At 40.1% G+C, this 20,226-nt stretch overlaps 1 protein-coding gene across 1 annotated transcript in view; it reads left to right on the forward strand.

Annotated features, from left to right (window-relative positions):
- LOC138741567 (glutamate receptor ionotropic, kainate 3-like) overlaps nt 1-20,226 on the forward strand; it is a 480,058-nt gene that overhangs the window by 420,524 nt on the left and 39,308 nt on the right. Inside the window, exon 13 of the mRNA XM_069895823.1 lies at nt 6,761-6,978. Within this exon, the coding sequence (XP_069751924.1) occupies nt 6,761-6,978 (218 nt within the window). The remainder of the gene's footprint in view (nt 1-6,760; nt 6,979-20,226) is intronic.

A 20,226-nucleotide genomic window follows, 5' to 3' on the forward strand; every position in this document is an offset into this window, starting at 1 on the left:
TTTCTGTCCTTTGGCAAACAAGTATCAAGGTGCCATTATTTTAACATCTCCCGATTCTGTATGAGAAAGATGGTGGCACCTGTGAGGATGGAAGAAGCTTTCTGTTCTTTGGCAGCCAAGTATCAAGGTGCCATTATTTTAATGAGTGTCACCATTATTTATTCCAAGGAGATAATAAATGACAGCTTCATTTGACCCTTGACAATGAACAGCTGCTTCTATTTGATGAGTTTGGGTGAGGTTGCTGTCAGGGTTGAATAGCTACTGAGGTGCGTTGATATGTGATTAATGTCTGTGATTTTTATACTAAATCAAGTGGAGAGCATGAGCAAATTTAAATTCCTGGGAGTCACTATTTCGGAGGATGTTTTCTGGACTGAGCACACTAATGGCATCATGAAGAAAGCATTTCCGAGTCTCCACTTCCTCAGAAATTTGCTATGACATCCGCAAACCCTGGCAGATTTATAGAGATGTGTGGTCGGAAGTGTGCTGACCGGCTGCCTTAATGAGGACAGCAATATCCCTGAGTTTAAAGCAAAAGGTAGTGAACGCAGCCCATGGCATCAGAGGCCAAATTTTCCCCACTATCAAGAAGATCTACAGGGAACATGAGAATCCATATCCACCACATGCTCTGTTTTCATTGCAAAGAGGTCGAGGTGCCACAAGTCTCACACCACCAGGTTCAGGAACAGCTGCTACTCCTCCACCATCAGACTCCTCAACAACACACTCAATCAGAGACTCATTTAAGGACCCTTACTTTTGCACTTTATTCATTTTTATTCTCTTTGTACTGCACAGTCAGTTTGTTTACATTTCTTTAGTTGTTTACATGTGTATGTTGAGTACAACTACCACTACTGCCTCACCTAGAGGAAAAGAATCTCAGGATTGCATACGATCTCATATACGTTCTTGGATCATAAACCTGAGATCTCAAATCTGAATATGAAACATAGGGACTTGAGGTTCAAATCCTGATTAAGAGGGATTTATAGATGTACACTGAGACTTTGCGGCTTTGTGGCAGTACATAAAGAGTGGTGCTGTACTTGGTTCAACAGAACATTCGAAGATACATTCACTGATCCTGACTTCACAGACTCTCTTGTGGTACATCTTTTTTCCTCTCTTCCCTCTACACAAAAACACCTCATTGGAAAACAAATCTGCTTTCAGGTGGAATTGCCTGGAAAATGTAGCTCTGGGGCGGCTGTGGGTCTCTGCAAAGGGATATTCAGGTGGTAGCGCTGACATCCCGGCTGGCTGCCCCAGGACTGACATCCCGCGCCGGCCGTCACAGCACTGACATCCCGCGCCAGCTGCCCCAGCCTTGATGTCCTGCACCGGGGGATTGTCAGGCAGCAGGGACTGCCAGGCATCTGAAAGCTGCGAGCCGCTTTGTCTGGTTCTGCTTTCAGGTGCAACGGGGGATTCTCCGAGCCGGAGAACATACCAACCCAAGGAGGGTTAGGTACATGCTCCTCCTGGCCGGGTTCTCCACTTTCAGGTGGCCACCCGACAGCTGCATTGGGGTAGAATAGACGGCTTTACAGTTGGGTATTCTGGCCACCTGAAAGCGGCTTAAGGAACCTTCACACCAGGACATTCCATCTTTGGTTCTAGACTATTGGCCTGCAAATACCAAACATTGAAACATGAATGACATGATATAAATAACAAACTTGAAGAGTTGACTTGCTTTTATTAAGGCACTCATTGATAAAAGTGGACCCCTACTGTGGCAATAAACTGGCCAACAACACCCTCCATTATCACTGCCGAATCCCTCCAATGCTGAAATCTGACTGTTGAAACTTTGGGAGCTGTTTAATTTAGCCTTGTGTCTATTTAAACAGATAGTAAAAGAACAGTAGATGGTGGAATTTCTAATGTAATAAAATATGGATACCTTGTATACTTCAGGAACTATCTGCAGAGGGAATGGACGGGTTCATATTTTGGGTGGAACCTTTTTGTTAGGATTGATGATTATTAGAAAAGGGGAGCATTTAAAATGAAGCACACCACAGATGCAAGGTTTTTCAACCCTATTTACATCGATGTTTTATTTCTTTTATGTAAAGAGAGGTTTGGATTAAACAAAGTTAATTGAATCAATTTATAACAATAAATGCAATATTTATTACAATAGTATCTTTCTTTCTTTGGCTTGGCTTCGCGGACGAAGATTTATGGAGGGGGTAAATGTCCACATCAGCTGCAGGCTCGTTTGTGGCTGACAAGTCCGATGCGGGACAGGCAGGCACGGTTGCAGCGGTTGCAGGGGAAAATTGGTGGGTTGGGGTTGGGTGTTGGGTTTTTCCTCCTTTGCCTTTTGTCAATGAGGTGGGCTCTGCAGTCTTCTTCAAAGGAGGTTGCTGTATAATACATGTATAATATAATATAGAAGAAAATGACAATTTGTACAGTCTGCTTTACAAAGATCTTTAAAATGAGATGATTTCATGAAAAATAAAAACCGTGTGGTTTCTGCTTTGAGAAAGTGGTTGTGACATCAGCTGTCAAGCTGGCCAGAGTCAAAATCCATTTCTGATTGATTGTAACCATGGCACAGTATCAACTAAGAGTAAACCAATCAATGCACATCAGATCTTTTCAACCTGTCCTACCTTTTAAGAGGTACAAAAATATCTTTTCAGTTTAAGTAAAAACTCAGAAATGCTGGTGGAAATTAACAGCATCTATGAGGTAAAGATATATTACTGACATTTCAGGCCTGAGGCCTTGAGCTTGTTGTTTTTTTATATATGTTAGAAATAGAATTCTTGTCCTTCCATTTCTAATACAGGCAAAGGGATTAGTAGAGATGGGCAAAAAGGTCAGCAGGGATATGGTAGGCTGAGGGCCTGCTTCAGTGCTGTATGTCATTATGTCTCTACGGCCTGATGACAGTTTACTGAATCTGCATATTAACACAGTTCTTTATGTACAAAGACATTCATTCTCTCACTATTTCAAAATAGTCTGCATTTATTATAGTGGCTGATCTCATGTTTTTCCACACTTTATTCCATCTTCCGTGTCCTCACCCAGAATTAACTCATCTCCTGAAGCTTTCAAAAATCCTCTTTGCACCCCAACCTGTCACCGCACTTCGATCATCAATGCACCTGGATACATGGTAATATCATATTTGATTTTCCCCCCATCTCCCCATCCAAATATTTGATCTAGATTGGGAATAGTTGGGTCTCTGAATAGTTAAGGTGGCCATTTCAAACAATTTTTTTTCTCTAAAATTCAAAGTGTATTGCAAAAACAACAAATGCAAACACTATGTGTGTGTGTGTGTGTGTGTGTGTGTGCGTTTGTGTGTGTGTGTGTGTGTTTGTGTGTGTGTGTGTGTGTGTGTGAAAGAGAGAGAGATATGTAACCTATGACAATGTCCTCCTTTTGGAATGGTCATCATACCTCTGAAAGCTGCAGAATCCCATTGTTACAGCCTTCATTTTCTTCCTGCTCTCAATTTTCTATCCAATAACCATTTCCAGCAAGTGTTCTACAATTAATGCTAATCTAATTCAATAATATCTTGGGTGGAGCTTTATCAAAGGCTTTCGGAAATTTTAGATGCACCATTAAAACTGGTTCATCCTTAATTATTCTGCTGGCTGCAGTTCAAAAATACTAGCTGATTTGTCAAAAATGATTTCCCCATCAGAAATCGATGTTCCCTTCTCCCAATCGTGTTACCTTCTTATTTCCCTGTTAACAATTCCTCAATAATGAATTTCATAATTTAATCTATTACTGGTATCAGGCTACAGTTCTCTATTTTCTCTCTTCCTTGAAGGTTAAATAATGGAGTTGAAATGGAAATTTGAAATTTGATAACCAAGGCATCTGCCATTTTCATTGTGACCCTCGATTGCAGGTCCTGTATATTTATCAATATTTTGACGTTAATTTTCCCCCTCATTTTTTCAAATAATTTTTTAACTTGTACAAACTATTTTTTAAACTCCTCTTTCAATGTGGACCTGTAATTTTCCACTTTTTTTTGAGGGAGGAGTTTTGCATTTACTTGTGTGAAGACAGATACAAGAAATGTGTCTAATTTCTCTGCCATTTCCTTATCCCCAACATAGTTTCCCTTACCTGCCTCTCTAAATTATACACATTAACCAGTAATTTTCCCTCTTTAAACATTTATAGAAGCTCTTAGAGTCTTTTTATATTTACTGCTGAACTACTCTTGTTCATTGCATTCCCACTCATGATTCGTTTTCTCAATCATGTATTAATTCTTAAAACATGAACCATTGATTGCTTACTGTCGTGTCCTTTTAATGTAGCTTTCCAATAAAATATAGCCAACTCGCATCTCATGCATTTATACATTTCAAATCCTGATTTCACAAAGAACAAGATCTTTATATAAAATTCTATTTCTATTCCCTTCTGATCCATTAACTACCAGATCATTAGTGAACCTTTTATTTGATTCGACCAAACCTGATCTGATAGAGCCTCCTCCCTCACTGGTTCCAATCTAGAAAACTCCTATCTGAGCGGTGACAAGTAGAGCCCCCTGCTCTACTCCCTTGACACCTACGACTGTGTAGCTCGGTTCGACAATAACACCATCTACCAATATATCAATGATACCATGGTTGTGGGTTCTATAAAGGAAGGGGATGAATCAGTATTTAGGATGGTGATTGAAAAGTTAGCTGAATGGTACATCAACAACGACCTTGCACTCAATGTCATCAAGACTAAGGGGCTAATAGTTGACCAGGAAATGAAAGCCAGTGATCACTGAGGAATCAGTGGTGGAGAGGGTGAGAAAATTTGGGTCTTGAGAGTCACTATCCTTCCTGGACCCAACACACCAATAGCATCATGAAGAAAGCACATCAGACCTCTACTTATTCAGGAGTTTGCGGAGGTTTGGTATGACACTAGAAAACCTGGCAAATTTCAACAGATGGGTGGTAGAAAGTGTGTTGACCAGTTACATCACTGTCTGGTATGAGGACATCAATACCCCTGAGCATAAAGCCCTGCAAAAGGAAGTGCACACAGCCCAGAACATTCTAGGCAAAACCCTCCCCACTATTGATTATATTTACTGGGAACACTGCCATTGGAGGGCAGCAGCAATTATTAAAGAACCACACCATCCAGCACATGCTCTGTTCTCGCTGCTGCCATCAGGAAAGAGGTATAGATGCCACAAGGTTTGTACCATCAGCTTCTACCCCTCTATCTTACTTGTGCACTTTGATTGATTTTCTTTGTTCTCTCTGTATTGCACAGAAAGTTTGTCTACATTTGTTATCTGTTTGCAGTTCTTTTGATTGTTTACATGTTCATGATGTGTGCAGTTTATTTTTTCGACTACCAATTAGTGGTAATTCTGCTGCGCCCATAGGAAAAGGAACTCAGGGTTGTATGTGATGTCATGTACGTAGCCTGACAATAAATCTGAAATCTGAATCTGAAACTTCTAAGCAACGGATCTAAATTGGGATGTTAAAAAAATATATATATTATTTGTCTCATATTAGCTGGCATGGATCAGGATTTGTGGATTTTTATGATGTGGGAAGAATCCTGAACACGCAGAGTAAATCCACGAGGATTCAGTTAAAACATGCAAAGTTCACACAGGCAAGACCGAACCTGAGTTGCTGGAGCTGGAAGGCAACAATTCTGTGAGCTGCACCCACAATCAAGATTCTGATGTACATAGAGACACAATATTCGTTTACTTTTAATTGCCCGTGGAGGCATACAAAGAGGCCCCACTAATGCAGCGCCTCTTCCAACAAGAGAAAGAGAAATAAAATGAGTCAGTCCGGAGACATCGATTGTCCATGGATTCCACCACTTCCTCCGATGCCCACTGCCTTCAGCACTCCTGGGCCTCCAGACCATTGCAGTGGTGAACCTGAGCTCCACATCACCTTTCTAAGCCCCTGATTTGGAATCCCCGATGTGGTTCAGAAGTTTGCCATTTCCCCCTCATGATTCCTTGCTTCCATGAGCCAGTGTCTGCAGCCAGGTCTGTAACCTTTGGCCTATGAACCTCCCTCCTCCCCCCACCCCCCACCCCCATTACTGGTCTTCTGCTGTGGTCTCCCATCCTGCAGGGTCTTCTCCTAATCTCTTCCTTCTTGGCTGGGTGGTTTTGTATTGCACCAGTCTGCTGCTTCCCTGAGCTTCCACCATTCTGGATCTGGGATGCCAAGCATGGACGCCATCATCTTGGTCATTAATTTTCCCGACAAGATCTTCCGTCTCAAATTCCTTGATTTCATTCTTTGTTATCAGGGCTACGCATTTTTATTGAACTTTTCTGAAAGTATTTTGCCCCTCTCTTCTTCTGCCTTGCACTTTACGAACAGAACCAACACGGATAGAGAATAAGCTTCAATTTCTACACTGCATTCTTTTACACGCACTAGGCAACCCTGCATGGAGCCATTCAGCACTGCCCATGAATCACTCTCTGATTCAAATTAATTAGAACACGAGATGAATAAATCTGTAAAAAATACCAAAAGATTTAAGATGTGTTCATGTTTTTGCCTGATTCTTCATTAACCCCTCCTGCTTCTACCCCTTAAAGTGGAACATTCACGAGTTCCACCAGTGAAACTAGGTCTAACCTTAAAAATTAAAATTACATCTGGTCCTTCATTTATTTTTGAATATTGTGCGTCATTTTGCTGTAAATTTGTACCTCACTAAGATGATTTTTTTTTGTTTCTGCTCTGTCCAGGATCTGAACTGATGCCAAAAGCCCTTTCGACCAGGATTATTGGTGGGATATGGTGGTTCTTCACCCTTATCATTATCTCTTCATACACGGCAAACCTGGCTGCTTTCCTCACAGTGGAGCGAATGGAATCCCCCATCGAGTCAGCTGACGACCTGGCTAAACAAACAAAAATAGAATATGGAGTAGTCAAAGATGGATCCACTATGACTTTCTTTAAGGTAAAAAAAGGACACATTTGTTTGAATAGTCTCACTTTGCCAAAATACCTTTCTCACTGGAATGCCTGGCGTCCTTTCAACCAAATTTTAATATCACGCAATCAAATGTTTAAGCATGCATAATGGATTTTTAAAATCTGTCATCCTTGTTTGAAAGTATGTATGTGAGCTGGTGAGATTCACATTGTAAATATAGATGATTTATCAGTGGTTTTCCGGAGCATTATCTCTACGTTCTATATGTTGCACTGCTAAAGTTGCAGGGCCATGCATCTATCTATTACATTGTCAGATTGTAATCTCCAAGTGTCTATTACTGGAGACTCATTCTGAACAGAAGTCACTTCCCACAGCCCCATCCCCAGGAAATGTTATTAATCTTTGGATCGTGTTTGCAGAACAGCCTCACAAAATCGTAACCCATCAGCAAGAGATTAGCCGTTGCCTCTTCACCCCCACTGAGGAGTAAATAACCTGAGTTAACTTCCATCAACAGCAGATTGAAATGCAAACTTTGAAATGATGACTATCTGGTTGAAGAAGCCTAAAGGTTGGAAGGATGCAGAAGAATAAATGAAGCTGTGATCATATTCCATTTAGATCTTGTGATGCTGAGAACCAAGGCATGCAAATACTTAGAGAAAAGAATAATACAGATGATGATGTATAAAATCATCGACTTTAACGTCAAACACCATGAGCCTGGTCGCTTCCCGTGTCTATATATTAATTCCATTTTACAGGATTGTGAAAGTAATTCTGCGAGGTGAAGTTAGGAAAATTAGCTCCTGAATTATTTCTTTTTGAATCTGAATTAATGCAGAAGAGGTAAAAATAAATAAATCAGAAAATGCTGAAAATTCTCCACAGGGCAGATGGTGTGGATGGAGATAGAAAACATGAATTTTTGGGCCCATTATTTTGACATGAAACAGTGACCAAATATTTCCAGGTTTTGCTACTTTCCCGGCATTTGCAATTTTTCATTTTTAAAAAATTAATGTATAACAGCATATTTAACTATGTTTTCTGAGATGCAACAATTGGTAGATTCTAGAGTAAAAATCTCTAAGACATTGCAGTTGGTGAAAGGGAGTTAAATTTATTTGATAGAATGTGGACAGAGTGGCAGCTTAACAGTCTGCTGAGGTAACTGTGGAAACATGTAGTCTGAGCAGCACAAATATCTCTCGGGTAGGCTGAGAAGTGTAAAGGGGAAATGACAGGATTAGGTCCTCGACATTGGATGATACTGCGAGCAAAATAAAGGGAAATTTCTAATCCTGGAAGCTAAACAGCCCAGAATAGGTGGAGTCCAACTCTCATGCTAATTTAGAAGGATAAATGAGATTACATAAAGAGTATTTAACGTACAGGGATTTGAAAACAAGAATGAGAGCTTTTAAATCAAAATTAGATTATGGAAAATCCGTGTTAGTTAGTAAGAACAGATTATCGCAATGATACAACTTAAAATGAGCAGCTGAGTTTTGGCTGAAGAATGGAAAAGTTATCAATCCAAGAGCACAATGGAGACAAGTGTCAAAATTACACAGATGTGTAACAATTCCAGCAACAGATAGCTGAGGCAAAGACAGGAAATGTGTTGGAGGGGGGAATAGGTTTAGAACAAATATATCCCTGGGTCAAAAACAATGTTAGCTGTAGACTATTGTCAGAGAGAACCATCTAATCATTCGAAAGGCTACAGAGTATATTTTACTGAGAATTGAAGACTTAGTGGAAGGAAATTCTGTTAATGCTGAATAAGTTATTGAATGTTTTAGCAACAATTGCAGATCAAGAGTGATGCTGCTGCAGTTGAAGCAGACATTATGTTTTCAGGTGGTATTGCCAGCATAGAACATAGGACAATATAATACATTTGATCCATATCCCTCTATTTCATGCATGTTAATGTGTCTATCTAAAATACTAGTTTGTATCAATTTCCACCACGACTTCTAGCAGTCAAGTCCAGGCAACTAACATTTAGTGCATGGGAAAACAAACTAGCTCCATACATCTCCTTTGAACTTTTCCTCGCTTACTTTAAATACATGCTTGCTCGTATTTGACATTGTACCCTGAGAAAAGATCCTGACTGTAAATGAGACTATCTATGTCTCTCATAGTTTATAAACTACTATCAGGTCACGCTTTAGTCTTATATGTTCCATAGACAATAACTCAAATTTGTCGAACCTCTTCTTATAGCTTATAGCCTCTAATCCAAGCAACATCTTTTTAAATCTCTTCTGTAGCTTTTCTAAAGCCTCCACATCCTTCCTTCCAGAAGTGTGTGCAATACTCCAAGCCTAACCAAGCCATGCAGATTTTTAAAAAGGAGGAAGTTGAGTATTATGCGTTGCAAATACAAAAATAACAGCATAGGAATGGAAAGAGGTCATTGAAGCCAGTAAGAAGTTTGAGTTAGAAGGACATAGGTCCTAAACAAACTGAATTTGGAGATGACAAAAGGAGACAGATGAGGAAATGGAGAAAGACATGTCCAGGAAGAGGAAAGGGTTTGTGACATTCAAAAAAAAATTGAGCTCATTTTCCAGGAGGACAAGGGAAACTAGAAAAAAATGAAAGATGTTCTCAATGTCAATGACAAGATTTTTCACATTTTATAGAGGACAGGGAACAAGGAAGTTAATGAGAGGTTGTCATGTCGGAAGGGAGTCAGGATTCTCACTGAATTTTAGTGTAGTATGGACTACTGAAGAGTTGACAGCCTAGACCATGATTTTGGTATTTCATGTGGTTTGACCAGAATAACTAACTTAATCATTTTCCTCATCCAAACAAGACAGGGTCTCCTAGACATAAGGCATGCAAGTACCAATGAGAACAACCAGAGTGAGAAAGATGTATGGTTTTAATAGGGAATTGGTCACTAAGGATGAAGGTTTGGCTATGGTGATGTCAGTGAATCAAGGGAGTGATCAGAAAAAGCCTGTGATTGAAATTGATAGCTGAGGGAGTGGTGAGTTTGATGGGACCAGATGGAACATTAGTGAAGAGAGAAGAGGAGACAGCCATTATCGCTGCTGGAGAGAAGACAATGACATGCACCTTGGTTGGTCCTTTAGTGGATCATAAGACCTTAAGGTGTCAGAGCAGATTTAGTCTATTCAGCCCATTGTGTCTGCTCTCCCATTCAAATCATGGCTGATGTATTTTTTCTCTCAACTCCATTCTCCCACCTTATCGTCATAATTTTTAACAGCCCTAACTAATGAAGAGTCTATCAACCTCTGCTTAAGTATACTCAGTGACGGCCTCCATAGCATCTCAGATCAGAATCAGAATTTATTGTCATTAACAAATCATGTTTTGTGTTGATGAATTACCCAGATTCACCAGCAGAAATATCTCTGTTCTATAGAGACATTATTTTATTCTGAGGCTGACCTTTTGTTCCTGGACTCCTCTGATCCAGGAAACATCTTCTCACATCCATTATATTAACCCTTTCAACATTTGATGGGCTTCACTGAGGTCCTCCCCGCCCCCCCCCCCCCCCCCATCTATCAAAACTCCAGCAAGTGTAGGACTAATGTCATCAAATACTCCTTCTGATCCTCATCTTTCTGGGATAATTCTCATAAACCTCTTCTGGATCCCCTCCAAATCCAACACATCCTTCCTTGGACATGGAAGATGGCAAGAGACCCACAGGGGGGAGTCAAGCCACAGCTACTGCCAAGAGATCGAGGTGGAACTCTGCTGACGTGATTATGGCAGAGAAGCCGGTGGTCCTCAATAGGCAGTCAGTTATAGGTCGGGACCCAATGTTTTTCACCATACCTCGATACATGTAAAAATCAGTTCAACAATTTATTCGTAGAAAAATGTGTCCCAACACAAAACATTGTCCATTTCTCTTCATGGATGCTGCCTGGCCAGCTGAATCCCTGTAGCTCCTTTCTGTTTGCTTGAGGTTCCAGCATCTGGAGTTTGTTTGTCTCTTCGTCCTCCAGGAGACATCATCTTTGCTTTTCTTGAGGTAAAATGACAACTCGCTGGGGTCTAGAACACTAGAAGTTCCCATCGAGTCATCTCAAAGGGTCATTAAAGCCGTATAACTCACAATTTGTACCAACTCTCAATCTCCCGTACAACAATCCCACACTCATTCTATTTTATTCTCTCCATACCAACTACGCCTCCTCTCCCCCGTGACCCCAGATTCCACCATTTACTACACACTGGGGTCAATTTAGTGAGGCCAGTTAACCAATCAAGCTGCACTTATTTGTGGTGTGGGAGGAATCAGAGGAAACCCACTCAGGGGGAATGTTCACCAAGTTTGGGACTGAACCTGGATCACTTGAGCGACAAGGTAACAGTTCTATTCACTAAGTTGTCCACATCCATTTCTTGGTGTACAAGACTCTTTTCAGGCATGGGTCTCACTGAGCTCTGTAAGTAGAAGAGAAAATAAGTACAAAAGGGGAGGTGAAATGGAAGTGAAGAGTTCAGGCTCCAATTGGAAACCAGGTCTTCATACAATTAGACATGGAAGAAACTTATTACATTGGTAGGCACTTTGAAAGATAGTCTGGAGTTTAAAAGGAACAGAGATGGAACAGCAGAAGGAAGAAAAGGGTTAAATAAGAGGGGCCATTTCCAAGATGATATTAGAAGAGGTAGGATTAAATCAGAGTCGCTTGTTAATTAACTGTTGCCTCAAGCAAATGAGTAAAATGAAGAAGGTCTATAATACATAGACTCTGGGATTGTATCCCAGCGCAAGGATGAGCAAGGATTACCATGGAATTAAGAAGAGAAGGAGATATCTTAGCCAGGGGTTAACACTGTTGCTCAAGTTGAAATACTGGAAGAATCAGAAAGCCAGTCAAAGCTACATCCAATCTATGTGCCCATTTCAGTCAGCTGTGAAGAATACATCAGCCCCACCTGCAGTAAGTCATACCAGGTCATGAAAAGCCCAACTTGCTTTACAGGAACACCACCTCACAGACAAACATGCATTGCCAGCGGCTGGCTGGGTTTAAAAATGTGGTTGATCCCAACATCAGTGACTGATATTTAAAGGCTATATTTTATTGCTACGAGAGGGAAGAGGAGGAATCAAGAGGAAGGAACATCTGTAATTACATTATAAATTGGCTATCCTGCACAGTACCAATGCAAGGCATCCATTTCCTCAATAATATTCCTGTCCAGGGTACTCATGTCATATTGAGCAAAATCAAAACTGAACCTTCCTGGAATGCAGGAGTCATTCAAAAGTCACAGTAGTCCAAGATTTTCTATCAGATGCTCACCCTATTGATGAGTGTCGACATCTAAATTAATTGAAATTGAGTTGAGATTGAAGTTGGGTAGAGGCAGAAATCACTCAGATCCTTCCTGTAAGTCCATTATTTCCGAACATCATTGATAACACACACCAGCTGTCCCCTTGCTGAAGAATACCTTGCTATTAGACCTGTTTAGTATAGAAGTGAAGTCAGGGAAACATGAAAACAAATTTAAGAAAGATTCCAGTGGTCATTAAAGAAAACAACAAGCAGGTGTAAGTAATGGAAGTGAAGGAAAATACTTAACATAGAGTGCATTACAAGACAATTACACTTTGAAGGATAATGTGAGATGTTAGTGAAGTTCATGAGTTTTCATTTCCAGAAATAGTGAGTAATATTTGGAGGTACAGGGATTGATAGGGAGTATTCAGCATGGTTTTGTCAGGGGTAGATCATGCTTGACAAACCTGATTGAGTTTTTCGAGGGGGTTACAAAAAAGGTTGATGAAGGGAAAGCTGTGGATGTTGTCTATTTAGACTTTAGTAAAGCTTTTGACAAAGTTCCCCACAGGAGGTTAGGAAAAAAAGTGGAGGCATTAGGTATAAATAAGGAGGTAGTGAAATGGATTCAGCAGTGGTTGGATGGGAGGTGACAGAGAGTAGTGGTAGAAAATTGTTTGTCCAATTGGAGGCCGGTGACTAGTGGAGTTCCTCAGGGATCGATCCTGGGTCCACTATTGTTTGTAATATATATTAACGATCTGGAAGTAGGGGTGGAGAATTGGATAAGCAAGTTTGCGGATGATACAAAGATTGGTGGTGTTGTGGACAGTGAGGAAGATTACCATAGATTAAAAGGTGATTTAGGAAGTCTGGAAGTGTGGGCTGAGAAATGGCTGATGGAATTTAATACAGATAAGTGTGAGGTGTTACATTTTGGAAAGGCAAATCTAAATAGGTCATATGCATTAAATGGTAGGCTATTGAGATGTGCAGAGCAACAAAGGGATTTAGGAGTTGTGGTAAATAGTACCCTCAAGGCTGATACTCAGGTAGATGGTGTGGTGAAGAAGGCATTTGGAATGTTGGCCTTCATAAATCAGAGTATTGAATTCAAGAGTAGGGAGGTTATGATGAAATTGTACAAGGCATTGGTGAGGCCAAATTTGGAGTACTGTGTACAGTTTTGGTCACCAAATTATAGGAAAGATATAAACAAAATAGAGAGAGAACAGAGAAGGTTCATGAGAATGTTGACAGGATTTCAAGGTTTGAGTTACAGGGAAAGGTTGTGCAGACGGGATTTTTTCTCTGGAGCGTAGAAGATTGAGGGGGGACTTGATAGAGGTGTTTAAGATTTTAAAAGGGACAGACAGAGTAAACGTGGATAGGCTTTTTTCAATTAAGAGTGGGGGAGATTCAAACTAGAGGACATGGTTTAAGGAGAATTATAAGGGGAACATGAGTGGAAATTTCTTTACGCAAAGGGTGGTAGGGATGTGGAATGAGCTTCCGGCAGACGTGGTTGAGGCGGGATCATTGGTTACATTTAAGGAAAGACTGGATCGTTACATGGATAGGAGGGGACTAGAGGGGTATGGACCGGGTGCTGGTCAGTGGGACTAGGAGGGTGGGGATTTATTACGGCATGGACTAGTAGGGCCGAACTGGCCTGTTCTGTGCTGTAAGTGGTTATATGGTTATATGGTTATATTCAAGGAGAAATTGAGTAGGCCACAAATTTATTCTCTCAAATTCAATGGAATGAGAGGCATTGAACATTGCAGCACAGACACAGGCTCTTCAGCCCATCTAGTCCTTACTGAACTATTATTCCAACTAGATGCATTGACCTGCCCCTAGACCATGGTCCTTCCTTCCCCTCCCATTCATCTGCATATCCTAATTTCTCTTAAGCTTCAATTTAATTGAAAAACTATGAAAATCTTACAGAATTTGGCAAGCAGGATACAGGGAGGATGTTTTGCCCGATTGAAAGTCTAAAACCGGAAGTCATGGTTACATAATAAGAAGCCGTCTGTTTGGAATTGAGATAAAGGAAAAGTTCCTTCACTCAGAGGGTAGTGAAATTTTGCTATTCTCTTCCCCAGAGAGCCGGTTTTTGCATTCATTCAATCAATGCTTGACATATTTCTGAATGTTAAAGGAATAAAAAGATATGGCAATAGTTCATGAAAATAATATTGAGTTGATAAGCCATGACCTTAATAAATGGTATATCAAGCATGAATGGCCAGACATTTAACACTTGCTCTTATTTCTTATCTACTCATTTTTATTGGTATCTCCTGAATCCTGACACATATTTCTGTCACCGACTTACAAAAAAAAAATGCAGATTGTATCTATAGGGATGATTTAACTATATTTAAAGTTCAGCATTTTTTTTTGATCCACAACCTTTGTTTCATTTTGTGCGGTCAACTAGTTGTGACACAGCCCAAGGAGAGACAGAGTTTCAATACAGGTACCATGTCTACTTTCCACTATGGGTCACTGGCAAATGATCAGGAACAAACCCACATTTGCAGATGTGCTATGGCCAGATTAGGTGCATTTAGACGTGCGCTGAGATCAGTTTACTCAGCACAAACCAGCATTGGAACCCCGAAGCTTCAGAATTGTAACAGACAGCAATAAAACTCAGCCGTCAGCAGATCTCATTCATTGTGAACCCACACAAACACCTACCTGTTGTGAATGCAGTGAATAGATGCTGAGCATGAGTGAAGGTTGGACATGTTCAAACTTCACTGGTTATTTCTGTTGGGGTGGATCGATGGGTTAAATTGGGAGTCTGTTTTTGCAAATGTAGCAAATTGGAATTTCTAAATCACTTTATCCTTTGAAAACCCATCTCCCTGCAGAGTTAATGCCATGGTTATTCCTATTATAACTTTGTTTATGGTTTCAATATCGAGTCATTTATTGCTCCAATGATTTCAGAGGTTTGTGCAATCATTCATTCACCGTGTGATTGTGTATAAACTCAAATCACACTGAAAGAAGATTGCCAGAATTATTTTTATGGCTGAGAGACTATAATTCTCTGTAACAAAGGAGGAGAGAAGTGGTGACTTGTTGATTAAGGTAGAGCGCGTCGAAAGAATCAAAGGCTTGTTGATCCAAACCAAGGTTTTTTATTAACTAGAAGAGTGGAGCATATCACAAGTAGGTCGACTGGTCCAGAATGACCTGGTCTGGCTAGGAGCAACCCTTTAAGACCTGCCAGTAGGTGGTGCTACACTCTCAGCCAATCACAGTCATCCTACACGACCATCTGTACATAGACACATGGGTGATAGAATCTGTACTGTCACAATTACTAAACAGTTCAAAAATATTACAAATCTTGGATTCATTTCCTTTGCAATTCAACGTGTGCTTGAAACCAAAAAGTTCGAGTGGCTCAATTACTTAACAAGTTAGCTAAAAGGATTGCGTTTGGAACGGCGTCAAGAGTACAGCAGTGAAGGTTTACATCTTAGCCCTCAGGAACAATTATCAACAACATGAATGAAGTTACCATGTCCTGAAATCAGATGAACAAAGAGGCCCAAGTACCCATTGTATCATTTGCGGCAGACTTTCCAATGAGACCCATGGTTCTTTATTCTCACTGTGACCATCCCCCACCCTCTCCTCGTACTTCCACCCTCTCTAACTGACCCCTGCATTCTCACTGTATCCCCGTACTCTCACTGTGAGTATACACTCTGAGTGTATCCCTGAACTCTCACCAGGACTGAGACCGCTGTATTCTCACCATAATCTTCAATATTCCACCCCCCCCCCAAGAAAATCACGAATCTACTTGCTCCAGCCATTTTATCAGTGTGTATTTCAGATCATAAACTTATTTCCTTCCTATTCACCTTAGGATGTGTTGCTTACATATATATTAAATTACAAGTTTAAAAATATTATTTTAAATATCAGTCACCTCATCACTGAACACCCTGCAAAGACAAAATAGGTTTTCATTATTTGTGCAATAAAATTGCTTCACAACATTGAACACTATAGTTAAGCCATCTTGTAATTTTCTCTGGTGTAAGGAAAACCATTCCAGATTCTCCAGAAGCACCCTCGTATCCAGATAAAACATGGCAATGTAGGGATAGCCTGCAGCTAATATTTTTGGTTTGTCAAATAAAAAGGTAAAGGTTCCATTATTGCTAGAACTGCTTAAAGAATATTGTCAATGTTATTCCAAAATAGAACTCTGAAGGGCCAAGTATTGGCTACTTTGGATGTTATTCCCTCATTTTCCATCCAGGTCACAATCTCTCCTTAACAACTCCCAGAACACATTGATGGTGATAATGAACCCTACCTTATTGAGGTCACATTCGACAGATCGAGGTATTGAAATATTGATAATATTGGCAATAAATTAGCTCCTTATTTTTTGATGGTTGAAGGAAAATCTATGTTCATAGTTAAATGTGATGCAAAAATATCCATTTTTACAGCATTCATTCTGTTCATTGAAGGTAAAAACATTAAAGCTGCAATTTTGTTTAAAAAAATCTGTGCTTGAACTGGGATTTGCAACAAGAATAGAGTCATTGTGGGTGCCATCCATTGGTGCATTCAAACTCACTCAGTTTTCCACAAAGATTCTAAGCTTAGTCATAATCCTAGTCAAGCATTCCATTCCCTCCTTGATTCTGGAGTTCTGTTTCAACCAAGTAATCTAAGTTTCAGTAAAGCTGTGCAATGAAGATAGACATTCACAAGTCTTTTCTGTAGTTCAGTTGCTGAATGGATTTCATTAAAGTTTAAAATTAAATAACTGAAGTTATTAAATAACAAAGTGTGCTGGAAGAAATTGCAACTCCAGTGTGTTTTCTATTGATTCCTCTTGATTCTGTGCGAAACATGCACAATTAATGCACTCACAAACACAGAATCAGGCTGTTACGCTTGTCCTTTCAAGAAGAATGACTTTTCATGGGTTTTACACTTAACCAACTTTATTTTCCTTGAGCTGTTTCAAATGACTTCCAATAACCACCCCCATCATATGTCACTTCCGGCTTCTGCCATCTGTGCGTTGGGTAAAGTAGTTCTTATTTGCACACATAGTAACACATCTTTCCCCTTCTTAAAAGAAAACAAGAACACAAACACAAAATTATGTCTACGTTACAAAAGTATCTGCAGTTAAGCTAATGTCTTTATCATTGTTTAAGTGCTCCATTATCTCACACAGTTCCAATGGTCCTCTGGGGCTGAGGAACCTGGATCAGGATAGAGGCAGGTCTGCCAAATTTCACAGTGCAGCAATGGCATTCTGTGGCCAGTTTCTTTCCACCAGTTGCATCTGATGACTTCTGGTTTCACAAGGTCACTCAGGTTCATTCAGGGCATCCATCCGCAAGATTCCGCTGAAGTTCAGGGTATTTTTTTCCTGCTCTTTCTTTTCCTGTTTATCAGCAAGTTCACAAAGAGTAGCTGTTCATTTTGCTGTTGCAGTTTGTCAACATTATGCTAGGTCGCCAGATGCTAAGGAATCACTTCAGAGGAACTGCTTATGTCAGCAGAACTAATTTCATCTTCACATAAAATATGATTTTGTTGCACATCTTCTAGTTCCATCAAAAGCACCATATTCTGCTGTGAAAGATCTGACACTTGCATCTAATTCTCTCTGTTGAGTAATGAAGCATGCTTATTTCCCTCATCAGTGGATTTTTGTAAATGACGAAGTTCCTTCATGGCATCTTCTAATTTAGCTGAGAGATTTCATATTCTTCACGCTAGCACTTCAGAAGCAGAGCTTTCATCTCCATTTCTGTCACAATTTGTTATTTTCCTGTTTTGCCACTAGCAGTTGATCTTGGGCTTCAACATATCCATTGTACAACTCTGTGAGCTTCATTCCAAGCATCACAATCTTGGCCACAGCTGATGCAGTGGATGACATAGTTTGCCAGTTTCTCTTCGGACAGTGTGGCGGTTCCCTTAGAACCCTACAGCACAGGAAACAGGCCATTTGACCCTTCTAGTCTGTACTGACTATTGTTCAGCTAGTCCCAATAACTTGCTCCCATTCCATAAACCTCCAGACCTCCCCATCCATGTATCTATCCAATTTATGCCCACACTCACCAGATCAGATGGCAGCTCATAACACACTCCCACCACTCTCTGAGTGAAGAAGTACCCCCAAACCTTTCCCCTTTCACTTTAAAGCCATGTCCGCTCGTATTTATCTCTCCTAATCTCAGTGGAAAGAGCCTATTTATATTTACTCTCTATATCCCTCACAATTTTGTAAACGTCTATCAAATCTCCCCTTATTCTTCATCATTCCAAGGAATGAAGTCCTAACCTGTTTAACCTTTTCCTGTAACTCAACTCCTGAAGACCTGGCAACATCCTAGTAAATCTCTGCATCTTTCAATCTTATGGATATCGTTCCATTTTCCAATTCCTTATTAGATTATTGTATCAATATTTTCTTATCCTCAAATGCAGTCATCTTTCTTCTAGATGCAGGTGAAATTGTTCATTAGAGTAGAGCTAAATGTTTCAAACATTTTTCTATGCTGCCCTTTAGCATTTGTCAGAGCTGCATTTCACTGGGCAAGGTCAGCTTCTACTTCTGATAATGTTTCTGCTCACTTAATTGTTTGCAGCAGTTTCTGTTCACCCAGTTCCAGATATTCCTATAAATTTCTATTTTTGTCTTCTAGCTGGCATAAGAAGGCATCCTTATTTGCTAACTCATTTTCCAGTTTGTCATTCATGTCATGCAATGAGGTTCAATCTCTCTGTACATTAAGGTATTGTTTCTCCAATATAGTTATCCTTTCTTCCATGAGTGATGTGAACCTATCTTTCGTCTGTGAAGCCATTATGAAAACTCTTTTCACCAGGTTGAGCTCTTCACATGACCTAATATTGACTGTACTCTCCTTTCTATAATCAGTAGCTGTGATTTTAGATGCTGCCCTTTGTGTTTGAAGATCACCATACAATGGCCTTTTACTGGAACATTCTCTTCAGTGTAGCCTGTCACTTTTAATTTCACATGATAAGTCATGCTCTTTATGGTGAGGGTCTTGTAATTGTCCATAGGTAACAGATTCACCTAGGATTCGGTGTCAATCTTAAATGGAATTACTGGTTCATTCACAGTCACTGGAATAATCCATTCCGCTTTACCTGCAGCAGACTGTGGTCAATCGACAAAGAATTCCTCCATTTCTTCATCCACTGTGTGCACCTTTCTCTTGGTATCTTCTGCTTTGCAGCACTTTGCAAAATGATTCTTTTTCACACATTTATAGCAGGACTTTCCATAGGCAGGACATATCTTTGGAATATGTCCACCTCTGCACCTGCTGTATTTGCTGTTTGACCCTACCTCTTTGCATTGCTGTAGATTTGGGAAACTCCTGGTGTTCTGCTTCTCTGTTTTCATTATTATGCACTGTTGTGTCCATCCTGTGCAGCTCCTTAGCTTGCGTCCATGTGGTCTCTGCTGCCCTACACAAATTCACAGCCTTCTCTAGGGTCAAATATTTTTCATGCAACAGTTTTTCTCTAAATCCATTATCTGGGATTCCACAAACTATTCTGTCTTTAACAAGTGAATTTTTCAAATCTCCAAATTCACAGGACTTATTCAATGTATGAACCGCAGCTAAATATTGGTCAAAGCTCATACCTTGTTTCTGGTCACAGGAGAAAAACTTGAATCTCTCAAATGTGACATTTTGACTTGGAACAAAATACTCCTCAAATTTTGTCATCAGTTTGTCCAACTTGAAAGCTGTCTCATCAATATGAAAGCTGTCTCATCATTATGAAAACTGTAATAGATGTCCAAGACATCTTCCCCCATCAATTGCAGAAACATAGACACTTTTCATTTTCCATTCCACCAGCTTCTCAAGAAATATTGAATCGCTGTTTGAACTGTTTCCAATTATCG

The sequence above is a fragment of the Narcine bancroftii genome, chromosome 8, assembly GCF_036971445.1.
Source record: "Narcine bancroftii isolate sNarBan1 chromosome 8, sNarBan1.hap1, whole genome shotgun sequence".
In the NCBI taxonomy this organism is placed as follows: domain Eukaryota; kingdom Metazoa; phylum Chordata; class Chondrichthyes; order Torpediniformes; family Narcinidae; genus Narcine; species Narcine bancroftii.